This window comes from Esox lucius, chromosome 7, assembly GCF_011004845.1.
Source record: "Esox lucius isolate fEsoLuc1 chromosome 7, fEsoLuc1.pri, whole genome shotgun sequence".
Taxonomy (NCBI): Eukaryota; Metazoa; Chordata; class Actinopteri; order Esociformes; family Esocidae; genus Esox; species Esox lucius.
Genome location: NC_047575.1, coordinates 50737228 through 50764380, shown reverse-complemented (window position 1 = coordinate 50764380; position 27153 = coordinate 50737228). Strand labels below are relative to the sequence as shown.

The window sequence follows — 27153 nt, the reverse complement described above, 5'->3', positions numbered from 1 at the left end:
CCAATTGCGCAACAGAGAGTCAACAACAAGCCAGTGACTCTTCCCCCGAAAGGCATTGGAGGGAGGGCATCCCAGTGGCGACGAGAGCCCACCTGGCAAGACAGCAAGGGTGGACAGTATCAAGTCTACTGGTCACCTTCACGCCCCCGGGCCAGGCTACACCTAATTATAAACCGTGCTGTAGAGATGAGTTTTTAGTAGACACTTGATGGTTTGCACTGAGTTTGCATTTCTAACCTTAATTGGCAGATCATTCCACAGTAGTGCAGCTCTATGAGAAAAGGCCCTGCCACCAGCTGTTTGTTTAGAAATTCTAGGTACAATTAAAAGGCCTGCATCTTGCGATCTAAGGTTACGTGTAGGTATGTATGGCTGGATCATTTCAGCAAGGTAAGTAGGAGCAAGTCCATATATTGATTTATAGGTTAAGAGTAAAACCTTAAAATCAGCCCTAACCTTAACAGGCAGCCAATGTAAGGACGCCAGGACAGGAGTAATGTGTTCAAAAATGTTTTTTCTAGTTAGGATTCTAGCAGCCATGTGCAGCACTAATTGGAGTTTATTTATTAATTTGTCTGGATAACCAGAGAGAACAGCATTGCAGTAATCTAGTCTATGAGTAACGAAAGCATGGAATAATTTTTCTGCATCAGTTTTTGATAGAAAGTTTCTGATATTTGCAATGTTTCGAAGATGAAAATAAGCAACTCTTGAGACATATTTTATATGTTCTTCAAAGGAGAGGTCAGGGTCAAGGGTAACGCCAAGGTTTTTTACAGTTTTTTGGGATACGACCATGCAGCCGTCGAGGTTCACAGTGAGATCTGCTAACAACGCTCTTTGTTTTTTGGGTCCTAAAAGGAGCATTTCTGTTTTATTTGAGTTTAAGAGCAAGAAATCCTTTGTCATCCACTTCCTAATATCTGAAACGCATGCTTCCAAAATAGCTAATTTAGGGGCTTCTCCATGCTTCATTGAAATATATAACTGTGTGTCATCACCATAACAGTGAAATTTAACATTGTGATTCTGGATTACATCACCCAGAGGGAGCATATTTAGTGAGAACAATAATGGGCCCAGAAACAAGCCTTGAGGAACTCCAAAGCATACCTTTGACTTGTCAGAGGATATGCCATCCACACTAACGAACTGATATCTTTCAGATAAATAAGATTTAAACCAGGCTAGAACATGTCCACGTAGCCCAATATGGGTTTCCAGTCTCTCTAAGAGAAGGGAGTGATCAATAGTGTCAAAAGCAGCACTAAGATCAAGAAGCAACAGGACGGATGCGGAACCTTTGTCTGAGGCCATTAAAAGTTAATTTGTTACCTTTACGAGTGCAGTCTCAGTACTATGATGGGATCTAAAACCGAACTGGAGTATTTCATAAATGTTTTTTGTCTTTAGGAAGGCATTCAGTTGTTGGGAAACACATTTTTCTAAGATTTTTGAGAGGAACGGGAGGTTCGATATTGGCCTATAATTGTTTAATATGTAGGGATCCAGATTAGATTTTTTTAGAAGAGGCTTAATTTCCGCAATTCTTTGTGAGTTTGGTACACATCCGGAGGAAAGGGAGCAATTTATTATGTTCAGCATTGGCTGGCCTAGCACAGGAAATAGCTCCTTAAGTAATTTTGTAGGAATCGGGTCTAGCTGAGAGTTTGTGGGTTTAGAACTCATTACAAATTTTGTAAATGTGTCGAGCGATACGGTATCAAAAAATTCAAGTGTCCCCATTGACACCTGGTCAGGGAGGTTCAGGAAATTTTTTGGACAACTGAGATTTTGAGGACCGTAACTATTTAAGGAGTCAGTTATTTGTTTTCTAATGGTGACGATCTTTTCATCAAAGTAGTTCATGTATTCATTACAACTAAAGTGAAGACCCACTTCACTTGCTAAGCTTTGCTTTTTTGTTAACTTTGCAACTGTATCAAACCGAAATTTTGGATTGTTTTTGTTCGCCTCAATCAGGTTGGAGAAATAAGCTGATCAAGCAGACGTGAGTGATTTTCGGTATTGTAGTGTACTGTCTATCCAGGCTAGTCTAAATACTTCCAACTTGGTGGAGCGCCACTTTCGCTCCAATTTTCTGGAGGCTTGCTTAAGTGCTCTAGTATTGTCTGTGTACCAGGGAGCAAGTTTCTTGTTGCGTATTTCTTTAGTTTTTAGTGGTGCAACTGTGTCTAATGTATTTCACAGTATTGAGTTTAGATCCTCGATTTGATCGTTTACAGATTTATTTACTCTGTCGTTAATGAGCGAACTTGTAAGAATATCAAGGAATTTATTTGTAGCCCGAGAATTTATAGTACAGCTTTTGAAACTCATTGTTTGGGGGGCAAGTGGATTTCTTGTTTTAACTGTAAATGTAATAAGACAGTGATCCGATAATCCAGGATTTTGGGGGTAAATTATTAGATCTACAATATCTATTTCTCGTGACAGGACTAAATCTAAGGTATGATTGTGGCAATGTGTTGGACCTGAGACATGTTGGATGAAACCCATTGAGTCAATTATGGCTTCAAAGGCTTTTTGAAGAGGATCATTGGAGTTTTCCATATGAATATTGAAATCGCCAAAAATTAGAATACTATCTGCCATGACTACAAGGTTAGACAAGAATTCTGGAAACTCATTGAGGAACAATGTGTATGGCCCGGGGGGCCTATAAATAGTAGCTATGTAAAATGATTTTTATCATAAGTTTATATTTACTGTCATAAATATTAGCAACACACCCTCCTTTTTGGGAAGCATGAGGGATATGATCACTAACCAGGAGGAGAGGCCTCATTTAAGGCAGTGAATTCATTAGGCTTTAGCCACGTTTCACATAAACCAATAACATCTAGTTTATGATCAGAGATTAATTCATTTATTGCAACTGCCTTTGGAGCAAGGGATCTAACATTTAGGAGTCCCATTTTGAGATGCGACGTGATAGAATCATTTTTATTTGTGACCGAGGTGGAGGAAGACTTTATCTTAATAAGGTTATTTTTGTTAGCACTACCTTGTTTAACTTTTCTCAGCCTGGAACGAGTCACAGTGGCAATAGGTAAAGCTGTACTAACTACTCTGGCTATGCTATTGACAGACTCCACAATGCTAGCACGCTGGCTAACAGCCTGCGGCCTGACCTGCACCCTATCTCATGTTAAGGCTATAGGAGTGAGACTCCTGTCAATGTTCCTAGATAAAAGATGAGCACCACTCCAGCTAGGATGGAGTCCATCGCTCCTCAGCAGGTCAGGCCTGGCCCTATTTCTGGGAGAGTCCCAAAAAGAAAGCCAGTTATCTACAAACTCTACCTCCTGCGACGGGCAGAACTCCGTTTTCTGCCAGCGATTGAGTTGCGCAAGTCTGCTGTAGAGCTCGTCACCACCCCTAGCTGGGAGGGGGCCAGAGACAATTACTCGATGTCGACACATCTTTCTAGCTAGTTTACATGCTGATGCTATGTTCTGCTTCGTAACCTCTGACTGTTTCATCCTAACGTCGTTGGTGCCAACGTGAATTACATTATCTCTGTACTCTCTATACTTGCCAGTTTTAAACTTCGCTAGCACCAACCCCAGATTTGCGGCTACGTCGGTGGCTCTGCCCCCCGGTAAACAATGTACGATTGCGGGCTGATTCTTTAGTCTAATACTGCGTGTAATGGAATCGCCGATGACTAAGGTTTTTAGTTTTTCAAGGCCACCGGTAGAACATGCCTGCCGATCATTCCCCTCCGAAGACGGCTCGGACCTTGACTCCGACTCCAGTGGGGAAAACCTGTTCAAAGTCTCAGTTGAATTTAGCAACGATTCAGGTTTAACTGGTCGACGGCATTTCTTCCCAGTGACCAAGAGAAAGTTATTGCCCGGCTGCAGGAGCTGTGCCGGGGGGCTAACAAAAGCTAAACAAGGTAGTGCTAACAAAAATAACCTTATTAAGATAAACACTTTCACCCAGTTCTCCTCTGAATCATTCAGATGTTCATTGACAAGCTTCAGACGGCCCTGCACATATGCTTTCTTGAGCAGGGAGAACTTGCTGGTGCTGCAGGATTTCAGTCCTTCACGGCGTAGTGTGTTACCAATTGTTTTCTTGCTGACTATGCTCCCAGCTGCCTTGAGATCATTGACAAGATCCTCCTGTGTAGTGCTGGGCTGATTCCTCACTGTTCTCATGATCATGGCAACTCCAGAAGGTGAGATCTTGCATGGAGCCCCAGACCGATGGAGATTGACAGTTCTTTTGTGTTTCTTCAATTTGGGAATAATCGCACCAACTGTTGTCACCTTCTCACCAAGCTGCTTGGCGATGGTCTTGTAGCCCATTCCAACCCTGCGTAGGTCTACAATCTTGTCCCTGAGATCCTTGGACAGCTCTGTGGTCTTGGCCATGGTGGAGAGTTTGTAATCTGATTGATTGATTGCTTCTGTGGACAGGTGTCTATTATACAGGTCACAAGCTAAGATTAGGAGCACCCACTTTAAGAGTGTGCTCCTAATCTCAGCTCGTTACCTGTATAAAAGACACCTCGGAGCCAGAAATCTTTCTGATTGAGAGGGGATCAAATACTTATTTCACTCATTCAAATGCAAATCAATATATAATTTTTTTTATGTGTTTTTCTGGATATTTTTGTTGTTAGTCCCTCACTGTTTAAATAAACATACCATTAAAATGATAGACTGATCATTTCTTTGTCAGTGGGCAAATGTACAAAATCAGCAGGGGATCAAATACTTTTTTTCCCTCACTGTATGTGTTCCCAATAGTTTTCCATTGAACAACCATTCACTCCCTACTGACCTCCATTCATTCCCCATTGACATCTATGCATTCCCCATAGACTCCCATTGAATCACCACTGACTCCCAAAAATTTCCCCATTGACCTCCCTTCATTCCCCATTAACTTCCATGCGTTTACCTTATACCCCCCTTGAATTACCATTGACTTCCATTCATTCTCCATTGGCCCCCATTCATTCTCCATAGACTTGCATTCATTCCCCATTGACTTCCATTCATTTCTTAAGGAGCCCCATGCATTTCTTGATTATAGCGCCACTATCAGGCCGATCAGCTTGAAACATTGTGGATGCCTGTCTGCCATAGGCCTGAACACATTAAGTTTGGTTGCAGTAGACCTCACCATCTTGCATTAATGAGCATTTTATTTGAGACCACACCCACAATTATTTTCAATGGCTCATATCAGCCATTCTGTTAAAGATATCAACAAACCTTATATTAAATCTTTAGATACTTGTCCCAAGATGACATATACCAAGCAGCATGAAGATTGGTGCAGAGCTCTAGTTGAATATAACTTTTAGTGTTTTAAATTGTGGAAAATCCAAGAAGAGTTCTTGAGGCAAATATGTTCCTCAGGTGAAGAAAGACCTGTGGACCGAATTTCAGACTCTTAACTGGACTCCCCAAGAAGACTGCAGCTTATTCAGAAAGCTGCTGCTAGAATGTTTCTATTTTCTAATTCTATGTAAAGCACATTGACATCAAAAAACATTTGATGTTTTATTGTAGTATTTCTTTTTATTCTATTGTATTTTCATATTTTTATTTTCCTTTGTGAAGCACATTGAATAGCTTCTGTGTATGAATTGTGTTTTAGAAATCAACTTGCACGCGGGGCAGCTGCCTCTAACAGGGGACAATCAAAAACAGCAGAGCATAAATGCTGTGAAATCCTTCCTGCCCTATTTTCCTGTTAGGGTTCTGCTTGTTTAGCAGGTGATTGCGGAGCTGCCTAATTGGAGCTAGATTGGATCCACCTGAGGAGTGGCTTCAAAGGCTGTCTTTGCAGTCCTGAAGTTCTCTGGTGGGGAACTTGTGGCTGTTTGTTTGCTTGCTTGCATCTTTTAATAAAAAAATGTTATTCCTTAGTTGACATGTGGCTCCCTTGTTTGTCATGGCCTTAGAGCCGGGCTGTGACAGATAAATAGAGGCCCCCAGCCAGGACCTGACATATTTTTTCATGTTAGAGCTTTAACTTGCATTTGTGGATGCAGCAACGTACTGTATTCACAGACAATGGTTTTCCTGAGCCCATGCAGTCCTGTCCACTACAGCATTGTGTCTGTTTTTAATGCAGTGCCGCCTGAGGGCCCGAAGATCACAGCCATCCAAAACTGGTTTTCCCCCATAGTCCCTTGCATACAGAGATTTGTCCGTATTCTCTGAATCTTTTAATGATATTATGTACCGTAGATGATGAGCTCCCCAAATTTCTTGGCAATTTTATTTTGAGAAACTGTATTCTTAAATTGTTGCACTATTTGCCTGTGCTGTCTATCACAGAGTGGTGAACCCCTCCCCATCCTCACTTCTGACAGACCCATCCTCTCTGGACTGATTTTTTTAATACCCAATCATGTTACTGAACTGTTACCAATTGACCTAATTTGTTGTGTGATATTCCACAAGGTAATTTTTTTTTGCATCACACAACTTTTCCAATCTTTGGTTGCCTCTGTCCCAACTTTTTTGAAACATGTTGCTGGGCATATATTTTTAAAGAAACAATAAATGTCTCAGTTTCATCATTTGATATGTTGTCTTTCTACTATTTGCACTCTGTTTTTATTTACATTTCATGCAGTGTCCCAACTTTTTTCGGAAACAGGGTTGTATATTATAAAAATCAATTGTGAGTGGATGCATCTGCCTGCTTTATCAGGGCTACAAGAGTTCCCGGAACTTTCCAAGGGCAGCGAGTTTGGCTAGCCACACCCCTGCACACCCCAACGGGACCCCAGCAGCTCATGGGAATAGCAGGAGTAGCCGGGAGCAGAAGCCACATCCACTGGGAGAAGATGGTGCTGGTGAGGAGGAAGCTGCCATAGAAGGGCAAAGAGAGGGTGTCCTGAAGCTGTGCTTGAAGGTGGCCTAACTGCTGTTTGGCCTCAGCAATACAGGATCCCAGGAGGGACAAAGAGGATTGGGCTATGAAGGGTGGAGAGGCCACACCTCCTGAAACACCCTCGGGAGGCTGCCCCTTGGATGACCCTCTGTACCCAAGATGTTTGTTAGAGTTCGATTACCTTCACCTCCACTTCTCTAAGGTTTAATTATCACACCAAAGCCTTAAACATTTGCTCTGTGTCCATTCCTTGTGTCTCTCCACAGTACAGTGTGCATGTGAAAACATACCTGTTGTTGTAGAACCAGACATATTGACAAGGAGGATTGGACTCAGCCTGGCAGAGAAGAGAGACTGTCTGTCTCTCCACAGCAGAGTATCCTCTATCAGTGATAGTGTAGGGAATCACATCTATCTGGGGGACATCTGGACCATCTAGAGAGACACACATAGTCATGTCTACCTGGGGACATTTGGACCATCTGAAGACAAACATAGTCACATATATCTGGGGACATCTGGATAATCTAGACAGACAAACAAAGTCACATCTATCTTGGGACATCTGGACCATCTAGAGAGACACACACAGTTACATTTATCTGGGGACATCTGGACCATCTGAAGACAAACATAGTCATATCGTGTCATTAGACGTTAGTAGTCAGCCTTAATGTGTAGGGTTGAGGTTGTAGTGTGCAAGGTGTGGTGTGTGTGTATACTAACAGATGACGTCTATCCAGATGCGGTCAGACCGTTCCTGGTTGACCTTGTTCTGGGCCACACAGCGGTACCAGCCTGTGTTGTTACGGTTGACAACTGTCATGTTCAACATACTGCTGTTGCCCTGGCTGACGGTCTCGACCAATCCGCTGTTAGTCTCATGCTCCCACAGGAAGTAAAGAGGCCCAGTTCCGTTTTCCAGGCCGCAGCGCAGCCACACCGAAGATCCCTCCTCTGGTGACTTGTCACTCAGTAGAATATAGGGTTTACTGACTGGAACTACACAAATACACACAAACCCTTTGTCATTCTATTAATAATAAAAGTGGAAGCAGAAGTAGTAGTAGTAGCAATGACAGCAATACTGAGGAAGACTGATCAAAAACTTATTAAGAACTTTATTTATATCCAGTGTGAACATTAGTGCACCCATTTTTCCCTCTTCTATCCACTTAAGAAATTCCGATTTGACTCCTTCAGTCACAATAGTGTGAGGTTGTTCACATAGTAAGTCCTGAAGTCACAGGCAAGCATCAGCACTTAGTCACAGGCAAGCATCAGCACTTAGGGCATCAGCACCATTCTGCAAATGCTAATTCTGTCATCTGTACTGTTGGAAGAGAATATAAGCTTGAAACCTGAAATGCATAAACAGAACACTCTGTCATGAAGTTACCCTGCTGGTCTCTGTACTCATTCTCTGTCAATGTTGTGATGATTGTTCCCGTGGATCCAAAAATTAAAGTTGAAATAATCAACTTTTATAAGAACGACTGAGAAGTTTTTATTTTAATAAATAGCGAACATACCCAGTACTCGTAGGCGTATGTAGTAGTGTTAATATCATATCTTACCTAGAACTCATAGGCGTATCTAGTAGTGTTTATACCATATCTTACCCAGTACTTTTACATAGTAGTACTAATACCATATCATACCCAGTACTTGTAGGCGAATGTGGTACCAGATGAACTTGGATACTTGATCCGTGTAATAGAAGGCCTGGCAGGTATAGAGGCCTTCTGCTGCCAGTAGGAGGTGCTCTATACTCAGAGAGGCGGAGCCAGAGATGACTTGAACATCTCCTAGAATTTGGGATAGGTTTTGCAGCTTTGGGCCTTAGAAACACAGAGTAACATATTAATAGTGATAATAGTAAAACATACCTATTATAGCAATTACAACAATTACAATAATATCCATATTGACCGCAATAACTTCCAAATCTTTAATCATTAAATAATTATAAGTAAATATTATTATGTTAATAATGAAAATACAAAAAATAAGTCATACATTTTAGTTACAGTATGTACTGCATATTCATGAAAAAAGACAACTCTATCTTCATTAAAGTTGGGACGCTGCATAAAATGTAAATATAAACAGAAGGCAAGGATGTGCAAATCATTTATCCCTGTATTTGATTGACAATAGTATGAAAACAACTGTGATATTTTAAAAAGCAGGTTTAATGAAAACTACTTGACACATAGTTGATGGAAACTCTAGGTTTACGGTTTCAAAGAGCCAACTCAGTTTCTCCGAGTTACTTACTTGGGCAACATACTCCATGAAGCTAACCTGCTCACTAGCATTTTTTATTCAACTCACCCTGAGATTTTCCTACTCTTTAACTGAAACCTGCCATCTGAATGTGTCAGACACTGCGTGTCCTTTTCTCAAAGAGCCACTTGAAGGACAAATACTCTGCAAAATCCCTAATTCCCTAATGATTTTCTGTTTGAGCGTTACCATTTTTCTGCATAATCGACATTCAACTCAATGCCCATCAATGCCCGGCTTTGAACCCTGTGGATCTGGCCTGATTTATCTGAACAATATTCTCAGCCCTCATATAATTCCTATTAAACATTGTGGCCGTGTTTTCAGTTCGAAAACAAATTCTTTGTGATGCCGTTTTCTGTATAACATTGGTGATGCTGAGCATATTTCCAAGGCAACTGTCTGTTGGGACGTCAGAGAGGTTGACAGCCACCTGTTTTGACTGAGGGCATCTCTACAGCCTCTGCTGGACTTCCACCTGTTTTGACTGAGGGCATCTCTACAGGCTCTGTTGGACCCCCATCAGTTTTTCAGCCCTGGGCCTTTTTTCTAAAGGATGTCCAATTTCACCATGTCCAGGTAGCACACATTTGGAGACTTGAATGCATAAAGACAATTCACTTTTAAATAGACAGTATTAAATACTGGCAGTGTTGGAATGGCTTAAAATTGTAAATTTTTGCTTGGAAGATTTCACTTACTACTCAAATATATTTGTCCCGGTCCCTCCCCTGCGATTGTGTGTGTATGGATGCCTGTTCCCCTTTCTGTCTGTGCCTCTGTTTTGGTCGTCCTGGCAACCTATTAGGGGGAGTGGTGTCAACTCCGGGGTGATGCCGGTGCCAGCTGTTTCCACTTGATGATCACGCACCTGTTCCCTATTCCACCACTCACCGGCAGCATTTAAGCGGCGCTTTGACGTCTCGTCCCTGCCGGATCGTTAGTCGTATCTCATATGTCCTGCTCAGTCTGAAGTTCTGTCTAGTCCCACTTACCTGTTTGCTTCATGTTCTTACTCACCCTGTTCTCTGTTCCGTCACAGGATTCCGCATCTCTGTTCACCTGCCTGGATTCTGCCTCAACAACCATAGTTCATCTACTGCATCCTGACCCACATTCTCCTTCCTGACTGCCTGGACTCCTGGAATCATCTTCACTCCATCTCCCCTGCCTGCACTCTGTCCATACTCTCCACATACACTTGCTGTTCACTAATAAATCACCCTCCACGGTCTCTACTTGTCCTTGTCTGATTTTGGGTTCCGCCCAGGCCCTGACAATATCACATGTTGAATGAAGCCACTGAAGTTGTGTAATTACGTAGGGGAAGCTAAACAACATCACAACTGCTTCTACTGAAATTATACTTCCTGTTTGAAGTTGCTGCCAAGTACATTTTGTGCCTGTTTGGTTGCACCTGCATAAATACTAGACCCACGCACACACATTATATAAATGTTTAATGAGTGAAACAAGTTACTCATGTAACTTTTCTTTTTTCAATTAATACTCACGCATTGACTTTTTGTCAATTTTCTGCCACGCCAGCTCTAGTTCTTTTACTGTTTTGCCTGTTCTCTTGAATATATACTTATGTTCTGCATATGCATTTATTAATTTCTAACTCCACTCAGGAGAAATAGGGGGTTTGAGCCTTCTTTCTCTTGATTCCATGGTGAATCACATTGTCTGCGTTTCAATGTGAGTTTGACAGCTCAGAGTCAGTCAACCCAGAGAGTATGTTAACCATGCCTTCTGAAATACCCAAACATATCAAAGGTTGAAACTGAGAAAGTGTATTATTGTTGGATACATGCCCATTTTGAAATTGATCCCAGCAACATTTCAAAAAAGTTGAGACCAGCATGTTTACCACTGTGTTGAATCTCCTCTTCTTTTCACAATACTCTGTAAGCATTTGGGAACATTTCCCATTCATGCTTGATATAGGATTTCTGCTAATCAACATTTCAGGGTCACCTTTGTCTTTTATTCTTTTCATTAATGCGCCAAATGTTTTCAATGGGTGGCAGGTCTAGAATGCAAGCAGGCCAGTTTAGCACCCAGACTCTTTTACTTCGGAGCCATGCTGTTGTAATACGTGCAGAATGTGGTTTGGCATTGTCTTGCTGTAATAAGCAAGGCCTTCCCTGAAAAACAAATGGTCTGGATGGCAGCATATGTTGCTCCAAACTCTGTATATAGTGTTCAGCATTAATGGCACCTTCACAGATGTGCAACTCTTGCATACCATGTGCACTAATGCACCCCCATACCATCACGGATGCTGGCTTTTGAACTGTGCGCTGATTACAGGCCCCACTCCACTTTAGCCCAGAAGAAGTGGTGTCCATTAATGCCAGAAATAATTTCAAATTTTGATTCGTTAGACCACAGGACAGTCTTCTACTTCGTCTCAGTCCATCCAAAATGAGCTTGGGCCCAGAGAAGGCGGCAGTGTTTCTAGATCATGTTTATACAGTGGGGAGAACAAGTATTTGATACACTGCCGATTTTGAAGATTTTCCTACTTACAAAAGTATGTAGAGGGCTGTAATTCTTATCATAGGTACACTTCAGCTGTGAGAGACGGAATCTAAAACAAAAATCGAGAAAATCACATTGTACGATTTTTTAATAATTAATTAGCATTTTATTGCATGACATAAGTATTTGATCACCTACCAACCAGTAATAATTCCGGCTCTCATAGACCTGTTAATTTTTCTCCACTCATTACCTGTATTAACTGCACCTGTTTGAACTCGTTACCTGTATAAAAGACACCTGTCCACACAATCAATTAAAAAGTCTCCAACCTCTCCACAATGGCCAAGACCAGAGAGCTGTGTAAGGACATCAGGGATAAAATTGTAGACCTGCACAAGGCTTGGTGAGAAGGCAACAACTGTTGGCACAATTATTAGAAAATGGAAAAAGTTCAAGATAACGGTCAATCTCCCTCGGTCTGGGGCAAGATCTCACCTCGTGGGGCATCAATGATCATGAGGAAAGTGAGGGATCAGCCCAGAACTACACGGCAGGACCTGGTCAATGACCTGAAGAGAGCTGGGACCATAGTCTCAAAGAAAACCATTAACACACTATGCCGTCATGGATTAAAATCCTGCAGCGCACGCAAAATCCTGCAGCGCACGCAAAGTCTCCCGGCTCAAGCCAGCGCATGTCCAGGCCCGTCTGAAGTTTTCCAATGACAATTTGGATGATCCAAAGGAGGAATGGGAGAAGGTCAAGTAGTCTAATGAGACAAAAATAGATATTTTTGGTCTAAACTCCACTCGCCGTGTTTGGAGGAAGAATAAGGATGAGTACAACCCCAAGAACACCATCCCAACCATGAAGCATGGAGATGGAAACATCATTCTTTGGGGATGCTTTTCTGCAAAGGGGACAGGACGACTGCACCGTATTGAGGGGAGGATGGATGGGGACATGTGTCGCGAGATCTTGGCCAACAACCTCCTGCCCTCAGTAAGAGCATTGAAGATGGGTCATGGCTGGGTCCTCCAGCATGACAACGACCCGAAACACACAGCAACTAAGGAGTGACTCCGTAAGAAGCATCTCAAGGTCCTGGAGTGGCCTAACCAGTCTTCAGACCTGAACCCAGAAAATCTTTGGAGGGAGCTGAAATTCCGTATTACCCAGCGACAGCCCCGAAACCTGAAGGATCTGGAGAAGGTCTGTATGGAGGAGTGGGCCAAAATCCCCCCAAAAAAGTACAAACTACATGCCTTGTAAGTGGGAAAACCTGCAAAATCGGCAGTGTATCAAATACTTGTTTTCTCCACTGTAAATGGGTTCTTGTGTGCATAGTAGAGTATTCACTTGCATTTGCAGCGACAAACTATGTTCACAGTACTAATACAGGTTTTCTGAATTGTTTCTGTGCCAATGCAATGATTTCCACTACAGAATCCTGTCTGTTTTTAATGCAGTGCCGTCTGAGGGCCCAAAGATCACAGCCATCCAATATTGGTATTTGGCCTTGTCACTTGCGTACAGAGATTTCTCTGGATTCTCTTAATCTTTTAATTATATTTTACTGTAGATGATGAGATCCCCAAACTCCCCAAAGAAATTGTATACATAAATTTTTTCACTATTTCAGAGTGGTGAACCCCTCCCCATCTTTAGTTCTGAAAGACTCATCCTCTCTGGGACCTAACTAGTTGTGAGATGTTCCAGCAGGTTTTATTATTTATTTATTTTTTCAGTCTTTTGTTGCCCCTGTCCCAGCTTTTTTTAAACATGTTGCTGGCATCAAATTCTCAGTGGGCATATATTTTTCAAGAAACAATAACATTTCTCAGTACCAACATTTGATATGTTGTTCTTGTACTATTTTCTATTGAATTTAGGGTTCAAATGATTTGCACTGCATTCTGTTTTTCTTTACATTGTACACAGCGTCCCAACTGTTTTGGAAACGGGGTTGAACACTGAAATACTAAGCAGTAGTCTGAGATGTTGGATTATGTAGTAATGAAGAGAGCTGGGCATCAAGTCATTAATCTGTACGGATTATGTAGTAATGAAGAGAGCTGGGCATCAAGTCATTAATCTGTATGGATTATGTAGTAGTGAAGAGAGCTAGGCATCAAATCATTAATCCATTAATCATTAAATAATGAAGTTAAAATTTTTGTTAATGATTTAACATTTAAGTTAACTTTGAAAATGAACTTCTGTTACATTTAATTTCAGTTAACTCAAGTCCGCTAACACAAAAAGTTCATAAATATACTTTTAAAAACCTCTAGAGTCTAAGCCATGTTTTTCTTCAGTCCGGAGTGAGGAAGAATACCAAATCCAATGCTTGTTGTGCTGAATATCTCGATTTTTTCAAAAGTTTTTATAAATGTTATTTCTCTGCAGTAAGATTTTGTGCTAGTCTCATGGATTCAGTGTGAAGGTCAAAAAACACTTGGGAGTCCTCGTATTGCTTGCGAGCAGCAATTTGTGTGTCATAAACATCATCTCTGACTGGACAACAAAGAATGCCTCTCTAGTATCTGTGAAATGGATTGAATATATTTATTGCTATGCTGGGGCGAGAACTTCCAATAACGGAGTGAATTCAACGTCACTTCACTTTGCCTCGCCTTGACGGAAAAGGAGGAATGTAATGTCATTTGACTTAGTCAGGAAGTCAGGAATCCAATGGAAAAGCTTCTTCAAGCTTCTAGCACATACAGTTAAAATATTATCGGAACAAATATTACATAAAATCTCTTGGTACGACGGCATATATATATTCTTTTGCACTTTGTTAGTTGTTTTTCAGTGTTTTTAGAGAAAAAAAATGTTATTTTAATAACAATTAATGTTAATGTTTGTTGCTAACATCCATTATTTCTTTAACGATTTAATGAATTAACAGTTTACGAAGTTTACTTTTTGATTAACTGTGCCCATCTACGATAATGAACTTGATGATGATGTAGTAATTACTTTTTGAGGATTTTGAAAGGAACTAGTGGATGATGTAGTAAATACTATTAGAAGACTTAATAATAGACTAGTGGATTATGTAGTAATGACATAGTAAATTATGTAGTCAGTGACTAGTGGATGATGTATTTATGAACAGTTGATGATGTATTCATAAACTATTGGATGATGTAGTAATGAAAAGTTGGATGATGTTTTCATGAATTAGTGGATGATGTAGTCAACCTGTTCCAAAGTCATAGACCACAGCTTTGCTTGTATCTGTTCCAGGTTGGGTGAAGCTCCAGATGTAAACATCAGGTTTGGTGGATCCACACTCCAGGATCACTCCTTTACCCACAGGACAATCCAGACCAGAGCCCACATAAACCACCTGGCCTGAATCTGAGCTCTCCACACCTAAACACAGAGACAGCAGTGTAATGGGGCTGTGTTGTCATGACTGCAGTGTAGAGTTACAGCATGGGTTTCAGCTGATCACGGTGTAAAGGAAAATAGTTGTTCAGGTAGGCATTCACTGTTCAGGGCTGTGACAGCAGAGAGACACAGAGAACTATAATATCAGAGAGACACAGAGAACTATAATATCAGAGAGACACAGAGAACTATAATATCAGAGAGACACAGAGAACTATAATATCAGAGAGACATGGAGAACAATAACAGTATAGATTCACAGAGAACAATAATAACAGAGAGACACAGAGAACTATAACAGCAGAGAGACACAGAGAACTATAACAGCAGAGAGACACAGAGAATATAACTGTGTCATCAGCATAACAGTGAAAGTTTACATTGTGATTTCGGATTACATCGCCCAGAGGGAGCTACATAGTGAGAACAATAATGGGCCCATAACTGAGCCTTGAGGAACACCAAAACATACCTTTGACTTGTCAGAGGATATGCCATCCACACTAACAAACTGATATCTTTCAGATAAATAAGATTTAAACCAGGCTAGAACATATCCACGTAGCCCAACATGGGTTTCCAGTCTCTCTAAGAGAAGGGAGTGATCAATAGTGTCAAAAGCAGCACTAAGATCAAGAAGCAACAGGACAGATGCCAAACTTTTGTCTGAGGCCATTAAAAGGTAATTTGTTACCTTCACGAGTAATATCAGAGAGATGCAGAGAACAATAAAAGTAGAGATTCACAGAGAACTATAATAGCAGAGAGACAGAGAACTTTAATCGCAGATTCACATATAACTATAATAGTAGAGATTCACAGAGAACTATTATAGCAGAGAGACACAGAGAACAATAATATTAGAGAGACACAGAGAACTATAATATCAGAGAGACATGGAGAACAATAATATTAGAGAGACACAGAGAACAATAATAGCAGAGAGACACAGAGAACTATAATAACATATTCACAGAGAACAATAATAGCAGAAAAAAGAAAGAAATTGTACGATAAAAACAAGCAGACAGACAGATGGACAGTTAGATATAGACAGATTCAGAGAAAGAACCGGAAGACCAACAGATGGAAATATAGACAGCTATGTTCATATAGAAAGACGTTCTAATTCACAGACAGGTTCTTGTAGACAGACAGTTATTTTACAGACAGACAGACAGGCAGAGTTTCTTAAAAAGACAGGTTCTTATAGACAGACAGGCAGAATCTAATAGACAGACAGGTTCTTATAGACAGGCAGGCTTTTACCGTGTGTTGGTGATAATAGCCAGGTCTGTAGAGAGATCAATAGCAGCCCAATCAGTCTGATCAACATGTTATCATGTTTCTCCTTTGTCTCACTCCTTCATGGACAAAACAGCCTTCAACAGCTAACGGGTCAAAACAGGATTCTCCAAAAACAAATAGGTCAAGACAGCCTTCTCCAAAAACAAATAGGTCAAAACAGCCTTTTCAAAAAACAAATAGGTTAAAACAGCCTTTTCCAAAAACAAATAGGTCACAACAACCTTCTCTAACAGCTAATGGATCAACTAGATTCATTTTCCCAGTTTGTGGATGTATGTATGTGTATCTGTATTTTGTATGTGCTATGTGTTTGCTTGTGTGGTTTCAAACAGGCGCAGGTTTAGAATGACACTCATGAATAATAGAGGACCGAATGGACAAACAGACACCCAGATACTCAGGACACTAGACTACCACTCTCAGTGCTTCATCTGTGTTCTGGGAATACAGCTTCTCAAGAATTTAAGCATATTCTGCTTTATCCTTATAGTTGTTACTGGTATTGTTTTGCTTGATCTATAGAACTGTAGTGCAGTCTTTTTCAAAAAGCCTATTTAATCCTTGTTGTTGTACTAGCTGGTTGCTCAGTACTTGTGACTATGGAGTTGGTTTAGTATCAGTCCAATCTGCAGATTTGTTCCTAATTTTTTCAGTTACCACTAGGCCTTAACTCCCTCCCTGGCTCTACCTCTGGCAAATCTGTATCTCTTCACCTATGGCTGGTGTGATAGAAATGTGAAATTGAGAAGTAATATATTATGTTTAGATGTTATTATTATTTTATATTACATTGGCAGTTATGAGTTTATATTCATTTGTATGGTGGTTTCATTTAGTATGCTGTGACCTAGGTAAATGAGTAATAAACAGACCATAGGGTCCTCTGTTTATCTGTTGAAAAGATCTTAGCTTGACTAGAGAATGACCGGGCATCTGTTCTGTGTTCAATGTGTGAGTAATATGAGTAGGGGGCGTGGCCAGTGAAGAAGGTACAAAGATGCCTGTCGTACCTAGATTCTTTGATTACTCGGACTGCAGTCATACTAGGTTGATCTGTCCTACTAGATTTATTTGATTACTCAGAGTGCGGTCATACTAGGTGATCTGTGGTACCTAGATTCTTTGATTAATTGGAGTGCGGTCATATTAGGTGATCTGTTGTACCTAGATTCTTTGATTACTTGGAGTGTGGTCATACTAGGTGGCCGTTGTCACGGTCGTGGGAGGAGAAGGACACAGGCGCAGAGTAGAGGTATTGAAGATAATCCATGTTTAATGAAATAAAAAAAGGACTCCAACAAAACAAAAGGCAGCAACCAGTGACATGGGTTTAACTGAAAACATGCAAACCAAAATGAACCACACCAACCAGGCCAACAAACTGAACTTAAATAGGGTCCCCAACACCTGCCTCCAATTGGGGAAACCAAAAAAAGGATTAGAGGTGACCAGAGGCCACCTCCTGTCCTGTCCTGGCTATGCCCCGAGCCCAGCGCAGAGATGGCTAGGGGCACAGACCGGGACGACCACACCCGGACAGGCGGAGGCTCAGCGCCCGGAGCTCCCAGCACAGGCCGGGGAGGCGGAGCCACAGGGACAGGCCGAGGAGGCAGAGGGCCAGGAGACGGGAGAGCCGGCGGAGGGACAGGAGCCGGTGGGAGAGCCGGCGGCGGGTCAGCAGCCGGCGGAGGAGCAGGAGCCGGGGGAGCCGGCGGAAGATCCAAAGCCGGTGTGGGAGCAGGAGACGGGGAAACCGGCGGAGGGTCAGGAGCCGGCGGAGGAGCCGGCGGGGGAGTAGGAGCCGGCGGAGGAGCAAGAGACGGAGAAACCGGCAGAGGGTCAGGAGCCGGCGGAAGAGCCGGCGGAGGAGCAGGAGCCGGGGGAGCCGGCGGAGGGTCAACAGCTGGCGGAGGAGCAGGGGCCAGCGGAGGGCCAGCAGCCGGCGGAGGAGCAGGAGACGAGGAAACCGACGGAGGGTCAGGAGCCAGCGGAAGAGCCGGCGGCGGCGGCCAGTCATCCGCGGGCTCGGGCGGCGGCGGCCAGTCATCCGCGGGCTCGGGCGGTGGCGGACAGTCATCCGCGGGCTCGGGCGGCGGCGGCCAGTCATCCGCGGGCTCGGGCGGTGGCGGACAGTCAAGAAGCAGCTGTATTGTTGCTGAAACATAGATGTTCTACCAAGTTATTCTGTGGGAGTTTATCGAGGAAGGCCAGAGAGGACACTCTCCAACTCGAGTATCTTTGTTGTTAATATCTAGTTTTGTAAGCTTTTCTCTACATTTCTGCTGTTGCTTATGTGTTCGTTTTCTATTCATGTGTTCGTTTTCTATTCATGTCCTTTCCTCCACTTGTCGGCGTCATAGACACTCCCTTCCCTGTCATGCAAACCCTTCTAACCTACTGTATCCTTCACATACAACCCATGGGGAATCCCTGGTTTCTGGCAGCCTCTGGAATTACCAATCTCCTGTCAACAAAGCAGACTTCCTCTCAACCTATGCTGCCTTTCAATCACATTACGTTATGCTGCCTTTTCAATCACCCCAGAAAACACTCCTTATCCTGCCACCCTTTCTTCATCCAACTATGTGTTCCCTCAAACCCCCAGACAATCCCCACCCCTTTCCATTTGAATTCCATGCTGTCACTACCTCTAACCCACTAAAGCTTCACATCTTTGTCATCTATCGTCCACCAGGGGCATTAGGAGAGTTTCTAAGTGAGCTTGCTAATCTTGTTTTTAATCTTATGATAGCTCACCACTCACAGTGATAGGTGACTTTAACCTTCCAACACCTGTCTTTGATTCATTTCATACAGTGATAGGTGACTTTAACCTTCCAACACCTGTCTTTGATTCATTTCATACAGTGATAGGTGACTTTAACCTTCCAACACCTGTCTTTGATTCATTTCATACAGTGATAGATGACTTTAACCTTCCAACACCTGTCTTTGATTCATTTCATAGTGATAGATGACTTTAACCTTCCAACACCTGTCTTTGATTCATTTCATGCAGTGATGGATGACTTTAACCTTCCAACACTTGTCTTTGATTCATTTCATACAGTGATAGATGACTTTAACCTTCCAACACCTGTCTTTGATTCATTTCATACAGTGATGGATGACTTTAACCTTCCAACACCTGTCTTTGATTAATTTCATGCAGTGATGGATGACTTTAACCTGTGCTTGAGGATGTGCTTGTTCTCATCCTCATGACATGCTATAACCCAGTAGATCTTACTGCAACTCCACTCCAGGTCTCTGATCTGTGATCACGGGTCTCTGATCACTACTTTGTCTCATTCTTTCTCCCTCTGTCCTGTAACCTTGCTAACTCAACTCCTTCCCTGATAGTAATGCGTTGTCACAATCTTTGTTCCCTCTAACACTCTACTCTTTCCTCTTCTATTCTATCATCTCTCCCTTCTACCAACTCTGTTTCCCTCCCGTCTCCTGAGTCTGCCTCATCAACTCTCCTCTCTTTCCACCCCTTTCAACCACCTCTGTCCCTTCGTCCTCTCGGCTTGTCTGACGTTTTCTTCCTGCTCCATGGCTGATTGACTCACTGAGAGCTAACAGAACAGAGCTGTGGGCTGTTGGAAGAAAACTAAAATTTCAACCTTTTTCCACCTTTTCCTCTGTTTCTGCTGCTAAAGCTCATTTCTATCACTCTAAGTTTCGTCTTCCTCTCACCCCAGAAAACTCTTTTACACCTTTTTCTCTCTCCTAAATCCTCCCCCTCCTCCTCCTACTTCTTCCCTATCGGTAGACGATCTTGCCAACCATTTCGCAACCTGTTCAAGCTTCTGGCCCCACTATGAGTGAACTACCTTATTCCTTGACCTCTTTCTCTCCCGTCTCTTCAGACAGACCTGTGTTTAGTGTTCTCTCCCGTCTCTTCAGACAGACCTGTGTTTAGTGTTCTCTCCCGTCTCTTCAGACAGACCTGTGTTTAGTGTTCTCTCCCGTCTCTTCAGACAGACCTGTGTTTAGTGTTCTCTCCCGTCTCTTCAGACAGACCTGTGTTTAGTGTTCTCTCCCGTCTCTTCAGACAGACCTGTGTTAATTGTTCTCTCCCGTCTCATCAGACAGACCTGTGTTTAGTGTTCTCTCCCGTCTCTTCAGACAGACCTGTGTTTAATGTTCTCTCCCGTCTCTTCAGACAGACCTGTGTTTAGTGTTCTCTCCCGTCTCTTCAGACAGACCTGTATTTAGTGTTCTCTCCCGTCTCTTCAGACAGACCTGTGTTTAGTGTTCTCTCCCGTCTCTTCAGACAGACCTGTGTTTAGTGTTCTCTCCCGTCTCTTCAGACAGACCTGTGTTTAGTGTTCTCTCCCGTCTCTTCAGACAGACCTGTGTTTAGTGTTCTCTCACTTATAGTGTTATCTCTTCTTATTTTGGTTTTGTCTTGCCCTTATTTGGTCTTTCCTTTCTGTCTTCTTTCTTGGATTCAGTTTCATTAATCTCACCTGTGTTTGTACTCACCAGTGCCCGGTTTCCTTGTTTTCCTGTGTATTTAGTTCTGTCCTTTTTCCCCAGTCTGGTGTGGGTTATCGTTTGTCATCAGACAATGTTGTGTTTCTTATAATGGTCCAGTTTATTGGATTAAACTTTGCTGTTTCTTTGAACTCAATCCCACACTCCGATCAGGTGATCATCTGGCCATCCGTCAGGGTGGACCTGCCCTGTGTGCTGGTAAGCACGCATGCCCTGCTCTTGCGTCCATTCGCCACACCCAGGGCTGCACCGAGGCCACCTGCCAACCCCAGTCCTGCAATGCAGCCCTGGCTTTGCCTGCGGTCATCCACCACCTGCTCCAGACCCATCTCTTCCTGCAGGCTTGGAGGCCTCAGCAATTTGTCCACCACCTACTCTAGACCCCGCCATAGGGGACCCGGCACAGTCCCAGTCATCGCCTGGCTGGCCACCTCCATGTTCTGTGTTCCCATTTGGCTGGGATAAGATGATGGTTCCTGCTTTGGCCCCGTCTCCCCTTCTCTCTGCTTTGCTTCGTGCCCGGTTTCCTCGTTTTCCTATGTATTTAGTTCTGTCCTTTTTCCCCAGTCCGTTGTGTTTCTTATGTTGTTCCAGTTCATTGGATTAAACTTAACTGTTTCTTTGAACTCTCGCGCTGCCTGTGCCTGTTTCCCAACAACCTTCAAACCGTGGCAGTATGTCTTTAACATAATGCACTGCATTAATGGAAAAACTTTAACATCGCTATCCACTACAAAACATTATAAGATTCATTGCACTTCATTATTTTAATCGTTTGAAAGCACTAGTTTTGTTAAGTGAGGTGGTAGCAGCCTACCTGGATCACTGACAATTTCCTTACCTCCCAAAAAATGGTGTGGATGAAGCTTTGCACAAGATGATCTCCACAGAGTTTTTGAGCATCTGGAGAGGTCTGGCAGTTTATTTTTCTGACTTTTCCAGTGCTTTAAATATCATACAAATCTTTCATCTGCCTGGCCAAAATCTAATGGATATTGATGTAAACCCACACACAATCAAATGGATCTTCATCAATCTGATTAACACTTCGGCGCGTACGGTCACACCAGTGTGATCAGGCTAGAGTGGTCCCTGAAGCAACGATCACACTGGTGTGATTAGAATGTATTGTTTAGAATGCACCATTAGCATGCCTAGCTACAAGTAACATAACAATGGCTGGTGAGACCGCATTGTTATTTACTCACATATAGCTCAAGCAGTTTTTATAACTTTATTTCCTGATTTTAATTGTTTCAAGACCACATTATGATATTTACCAGGTAGAAAGCATTCAAATCGGGACAAGAAGTGTTACTTACGTACCAACAGACAGCCAACACTAATACACCAAAACAAATTATATTAGCGACTACTATAGAGCATCTTAACATTTCCTGGAAGAGCTGACAACGGATCAAAACCATTGTAAAAACCTTCTAGAAGTTACGTTACCCATTGTATGCTTTTTATATAGTTTATTCATTTTCACTGCACTGAATCACTGGTCACGATTTGTTAGCTAGCGGGCAGCTGACGTTTGCTAGCGGTTAGCTGACGTTTTCTAGCTAGCTACAGTTATAAATCAACCAACTTTTGCAGCTCTTAGAATTGGAGTCAACGAGAGAAGCTTGCAATGCAATGCATGTAGTGTTCCTTACCTAGCAAGGTGACTGTTCAAATGCTGGCGTGAGTTCAAATGCTGGAGAGAGTACTGAAGTCACGTGCAAAAAAACTCACGCTGGGGGGTCGGTAAGGAATATTTGAAACTCAAGTGTGAAAAGGTCAATAGACCATAGTTTTAAAGACTAAACCAGGCAATTTTATGTCGGCATGTAATCCGTTAACCAGACATCACTAGTGGGATATTTTTATCAGCAGTAAGTGAAAGACAAGTGTTGCAGATGTCATCAACCGCCTTCTGAATGTGGTTGACAGAGTTGTCCGCAGAAAGGGAATCTAGGATGGAGCAAGGGGAAGCTTTTGCAGCAGATTGAAAGAAGAGTTTGTAACAAGGAGGGTGTTACAGGATGGTTAGTGTTACGCATGCAGGTACCCTGTATGTGCGTTTGTGTTTTTCCCCTCCTGACGTTTTCCCAGTGCTCGTTGGTGTTTCCCACCTGGCAGTCATGAGTGCATTGCTTGACTGCTGAGGTGGACCAATCAGTAGACACCCCTCCTAATTGTACCACCCGTTCCTTTTTTCATTACCCAATCGCATCACACATCCCTAGTTTAAAACACAGAGTCAGTTGGTTCTCCCAGAGAGACTCTTTTGCTTTACCACCCATGAACATTGACACTCTTGAGATACAAACCCTTCTTGATAGACAGACACTTTGTTCATTCATAGATCACTTAGTTTAGCACATACATCTCACTTTGTCCTGTTTCACGTGTGTATGTATTGCTGTGGTGTTTTGTTAACCCTAACCCTTTTTTTAGCAAGTCACCCTTGAGCATACACAACCCATAGGAAAACCTTTTCTAAAAACACTAGTTACAACTGAGCGGACCACCCACTGTATATTTGTATAGGTTAGTAGTCAGCTAAGCGGTTCTTGAGGCAGGCAAGTTCAGTTTAGAGGTGTTTGCAATATATTATTTCATTTTTTGGGTCCAGCTTAGCCCCTTTTACCTAACCCCTTTACCGTGTGTTTATAATAAACATTTTATCTTTGACAGTAGCTTTGGTTGTCTGTGTCGTTTGCATGAGTTTTATGTTACAGGTCTCTGTACCATCCACCCTAGACTGCTAGAGTGACTGGGTTCATAACAGGAATTCATCAGAACTTTAGATTTCCTCCATTGTCAATCTTTTCTGTGAGCTCACAATGACTATTTTAGTCATGCAGCAGTAGCAGAAAGGAAAGAAGACAGTTGCTTGGAAGAAGAAGAATTTATAGGATGACAAGACACAGGAGAGTATTCAAGAGGATGATCTAGGCCTTGACAAGCAGATGACAAGCTGGTCAATGAATGTAGGTTGACTGTGTCCAGTCTTTAAACCGAATCCAAGTCTGCTGCACAAGCAGGTGGACTCCAGGACAGTTTGTGGGAGCATTCCTTGGATAACTTAACTACTGCAACTCCCTACTCACCGGCATCAAATCTACATCCCTCCATAAGCTCCAAATGGTTCAAAACTCTGCTGCCAGACTACTCACTCACACCAATTCCTGGCAGCATATTAGCTCTTTTCTATGTGAATTTCACTGGATTCCTATCTCCCAACGCATTGACTACAAGATCCTCCTATTGACATATAAAACCCTAAACAATATCGCCCCTGCCTACCTCTCCGACTAACCCTAACCCTCTTCCATATCAACCTACACACTCGGTTCCAGTACTGCAGGACACCTCATAATCCCCAAGTCCAAGCTCAAAGGCTTTGGTGACAGGGCATTCTCAAGGGCTGCTCCTTGTCTCTGGAACTCTCTCCCCAAAACCATCTGTGACTCTGAGACTATCCCCATCTTCCAGCAACGCCTCAAGACTAATCTGTTCAAAATTGCCTACCTATAGCCATGCCCAATCCCATTCTCTCAATTTTCTTTCTGTTTTCTAATGATACTTTTTTTTGGTTTGTTTCGGTTCCTAACTGAAACGTGTCCTCGTCACATATACTAATGAAACATAAACAATTTTGACTTAACATGACATGCAGATAACTTCAGCCGTTGTGGAATAAAGTGAGATAACATCCCACGGCAGAGGGGGAGAAAAGACCATACTACAGATTGAGATAACATTCTACTGCTGTGGGAGATAACATCCTACTGCATAGGGAGATAACATTCTACTGCTGTGGGAGATAATATTCTACTGCTGTGGGAGATAACATCCTACTTCAGAGGGAGATAACATCCAATTGCAGAAGGAGATAACATCCTAATGCAGTGGGAGATAAGATCCTTCTGCAGAGGGAGATAACATCCTACTGCAGAGGGAGATAACCATCTACTGCACAGGGAGATCACATCCTACTGCATAGGGAGATAACATCCTACTGCATAGGGAGATAACATCCTACTGCAGAGGGAGATAACATTCTACTGCTGTGGGAGATAATATTCTACTGCTGTGGGAGATAACATCCTACTTCAGAGGGAGATAACATCCAATTGCAGAAGGAGATAACATCGTAATGCAGTGGGATATAAGATCCTTCTGCAGAGGGAGATAACATCCTACTGCAGAGGGAGATAACCACCTACTGCACAGGGAGATCACATCCTACTGTATAGGGAGATAACATCCTACTGCAGAGGGAGATAACATCCTACTGCAGAGGGAGATAACCACCTACTGCACAGGGAGATCACATCCTACTGCATAGGGAGATAACATCCTACTGCAGAGGGAGATAACATCCTACTGCTGTGAGCACAGCCAGGCTAACAAATGAAAGAGGACAGAACAGCTGGATATTAAAGCAATGAGAATAAATACTGGTTATAAGCAGGAAAACTGCTAGATATTTAAAAGAAAAAAATGTAAGGTATTAAACTAAAGAGGACACATTTTGGATATTATTATGAGAAGATGTGCTGTATATTAAAATAACAATACAAGTTGAATATTATTACAATGAGAAAATACGCTTAGAATTAAAATAACACAAGTTGGACATTCAAGTAATGAGATCACAGGATGGATATTAAAATTGGTTCATTTATTAAGAAAAATACAAAAGCACTGATTACTCATAGTGGTGTAGTTGCACAGGACTACACATAAAACCAGACACCATATAAAAATAACATTAAATAAATAAACTGGTTAACAGGAAGTAGAAACCGTAAACATCAAGTTGAGGTTGATGACTGGTAAGGGTCAGGTTGAGAGATTAATCTGGGTCATACATTTGACCAGTTAAAGTAGACAGTTAATCTGAATTTACATTTACATTACAGATTAAACCGCCATTTTGCAACAAAGATTGTCCAATAAATAAACAACAGATAATTTCTTAGTAAACCATGGGTATGCCCTAAAAATCGGCCATCTGATCTCAATTAAAACCCTAATATTTCACCCTGTTTTTAATTAAATGAAGCACATTTTACAATGAAATGTATGAAAAAGGAGATACTACTTCAATACTCTAAATATATTGGTTGTGTTCAAGTTCAAAACCGCAATGTATTATTGGTAAACTTTAATTGGCTGACTGTAATTTAAGATGAATGTTACTTGAAGAACAGTCGATCAACTAATTTAGGTCCCAATGAATCTAAGCTTTACAATAACTACTAGCTAAATCAGAGGGGATGAATCTAGGATTTACAATAACTACTAGCTGGATCAGAGGAAATTAATCTAGGGTTTACAATAACTACCAGCTAGATCAGAGGGGATTAATCTAAGATTTACATTAACTACTAGCTGGATCAGAGGGGATGAATTTAGAATTAACAATTATTACTAGCTAGATCAGAGGGGATTGATCTAGGATTTACAATAACTACTACCTGGATCAGAGGGGACCATTCTAAGATTTACAATAACTACTAGCTGGATCAGAGGGGATGGATAGAAAATGGTGGGGAAATACTTAAAAATAATTAGAGAAAAGGTGCTGAGCTCAAGGTTGGAGTTCAGGGTCAACGTTAATATGTTTGGAGTTAGAGGTTATGTTTTACAGATAGGTTAGGGGGTTATAGATTACAGGTCAGGGGTTACAGTAATGGTTTACAGATGATAGCTAAGGGGTTATAGATTACAGGTCAGAGGTTACAGTAATGGTTTACAGATGATAGCTAAGGGGTTATAGATTACAGGTCAGAGGTTAGTTTAGACATACTGCTCTTTAGGAAAGGTGTAGGAAGCAGCACCAGTAGGGTGGCAAAGGGAGGGGAGAGAAGGATATCTGAAGACGGGGCAGGGATTTGAGGGTGGGGAGAATGTGTTTTTGGAGGGGGGGGGGTGTGAGGGGGCGGAGAAGGTGTTATTGGAGGTGAATTGATGTGAGAGGTGGGAGAAGCTGTTTTTAGAGGGGGAGGAACTGTAGTGGTGTTGGGGAAGGAAGGAAAGGGGAGGGTTGATGGGAGGAGAGTAGGGTTCCGGGTAGTCCTCCTTGTTGCAGGCTAAGCGGTAGCTGACATAGTCTGCTGTGTTGGGAAGTTCCTCAAATATCCTGCCACTACGCTGTGGACAGAAAAGACAGTCACACCCAGAGTGAACAGACACACATTTTCAGGAATCTCAATATCTGTGAGTGGTAACCAAAGGGCTGGTCTCCTTAACCCAATGTTTTGAAAT

General features: G+C 42.2%; 2 protein-coding genes across 4 annotated transcripts in view; both read right to left on the bottom strand.

Moving 5' to 3' along the window:
- LOC105007791 (hemicentin-1) overlaps nucleotides 1-10481 on the bottom strand; it is an 87696-nt gene extending 77215 nt beyond the window's left edge. For all 3 annotated transcript variants that reach the window (XR_004575910.1, XM_034293058.1, XM_029120749.2), the window contains exons 1-4: nucleotides 10201-10481; nucleotides 8553-8732; nucleotides 7618-7893; nucleotides 7182-7326 (exon numbers count right to left, since the gene is read on the bottom strand). Coding sequence is in view for 2 of the 3 variants with exons in the window: in XM_034293058.1 (XP_034148949.1) it covers nucleotides 7182-7326; nucleotides 7618-7726 (254 nt within the window). In the remaining variant the exon portion in view is untranslated. The remainder of the gene's footprint in view (nucleotides 1-7181; nucleotides 7327-7617; nucleotides 7894-8552; nucleotides 8733-10200) is intronic.
- Nucleotides 10482-25543: 15062 nt separating this feature from the next.
- Nucleotides 25544-27153, bottom strand: part of LOC117594696 (nectin-2-like) — a 32794-nt gene continuing 31184 nt past the window's right edge. The window contains exon 8 of the mRNA XM_034293028.1: nucleotides 25544-27039. Within this exon, the coding sequence (XP_034148919.1) occupies nucleotides 26686-27039 (354 nt within the window). The 3' untranslated portion in view covers nucleotides 25544-26685. The remainder of the gene's footprint in view (nucleotides 27040-27153) is intronic.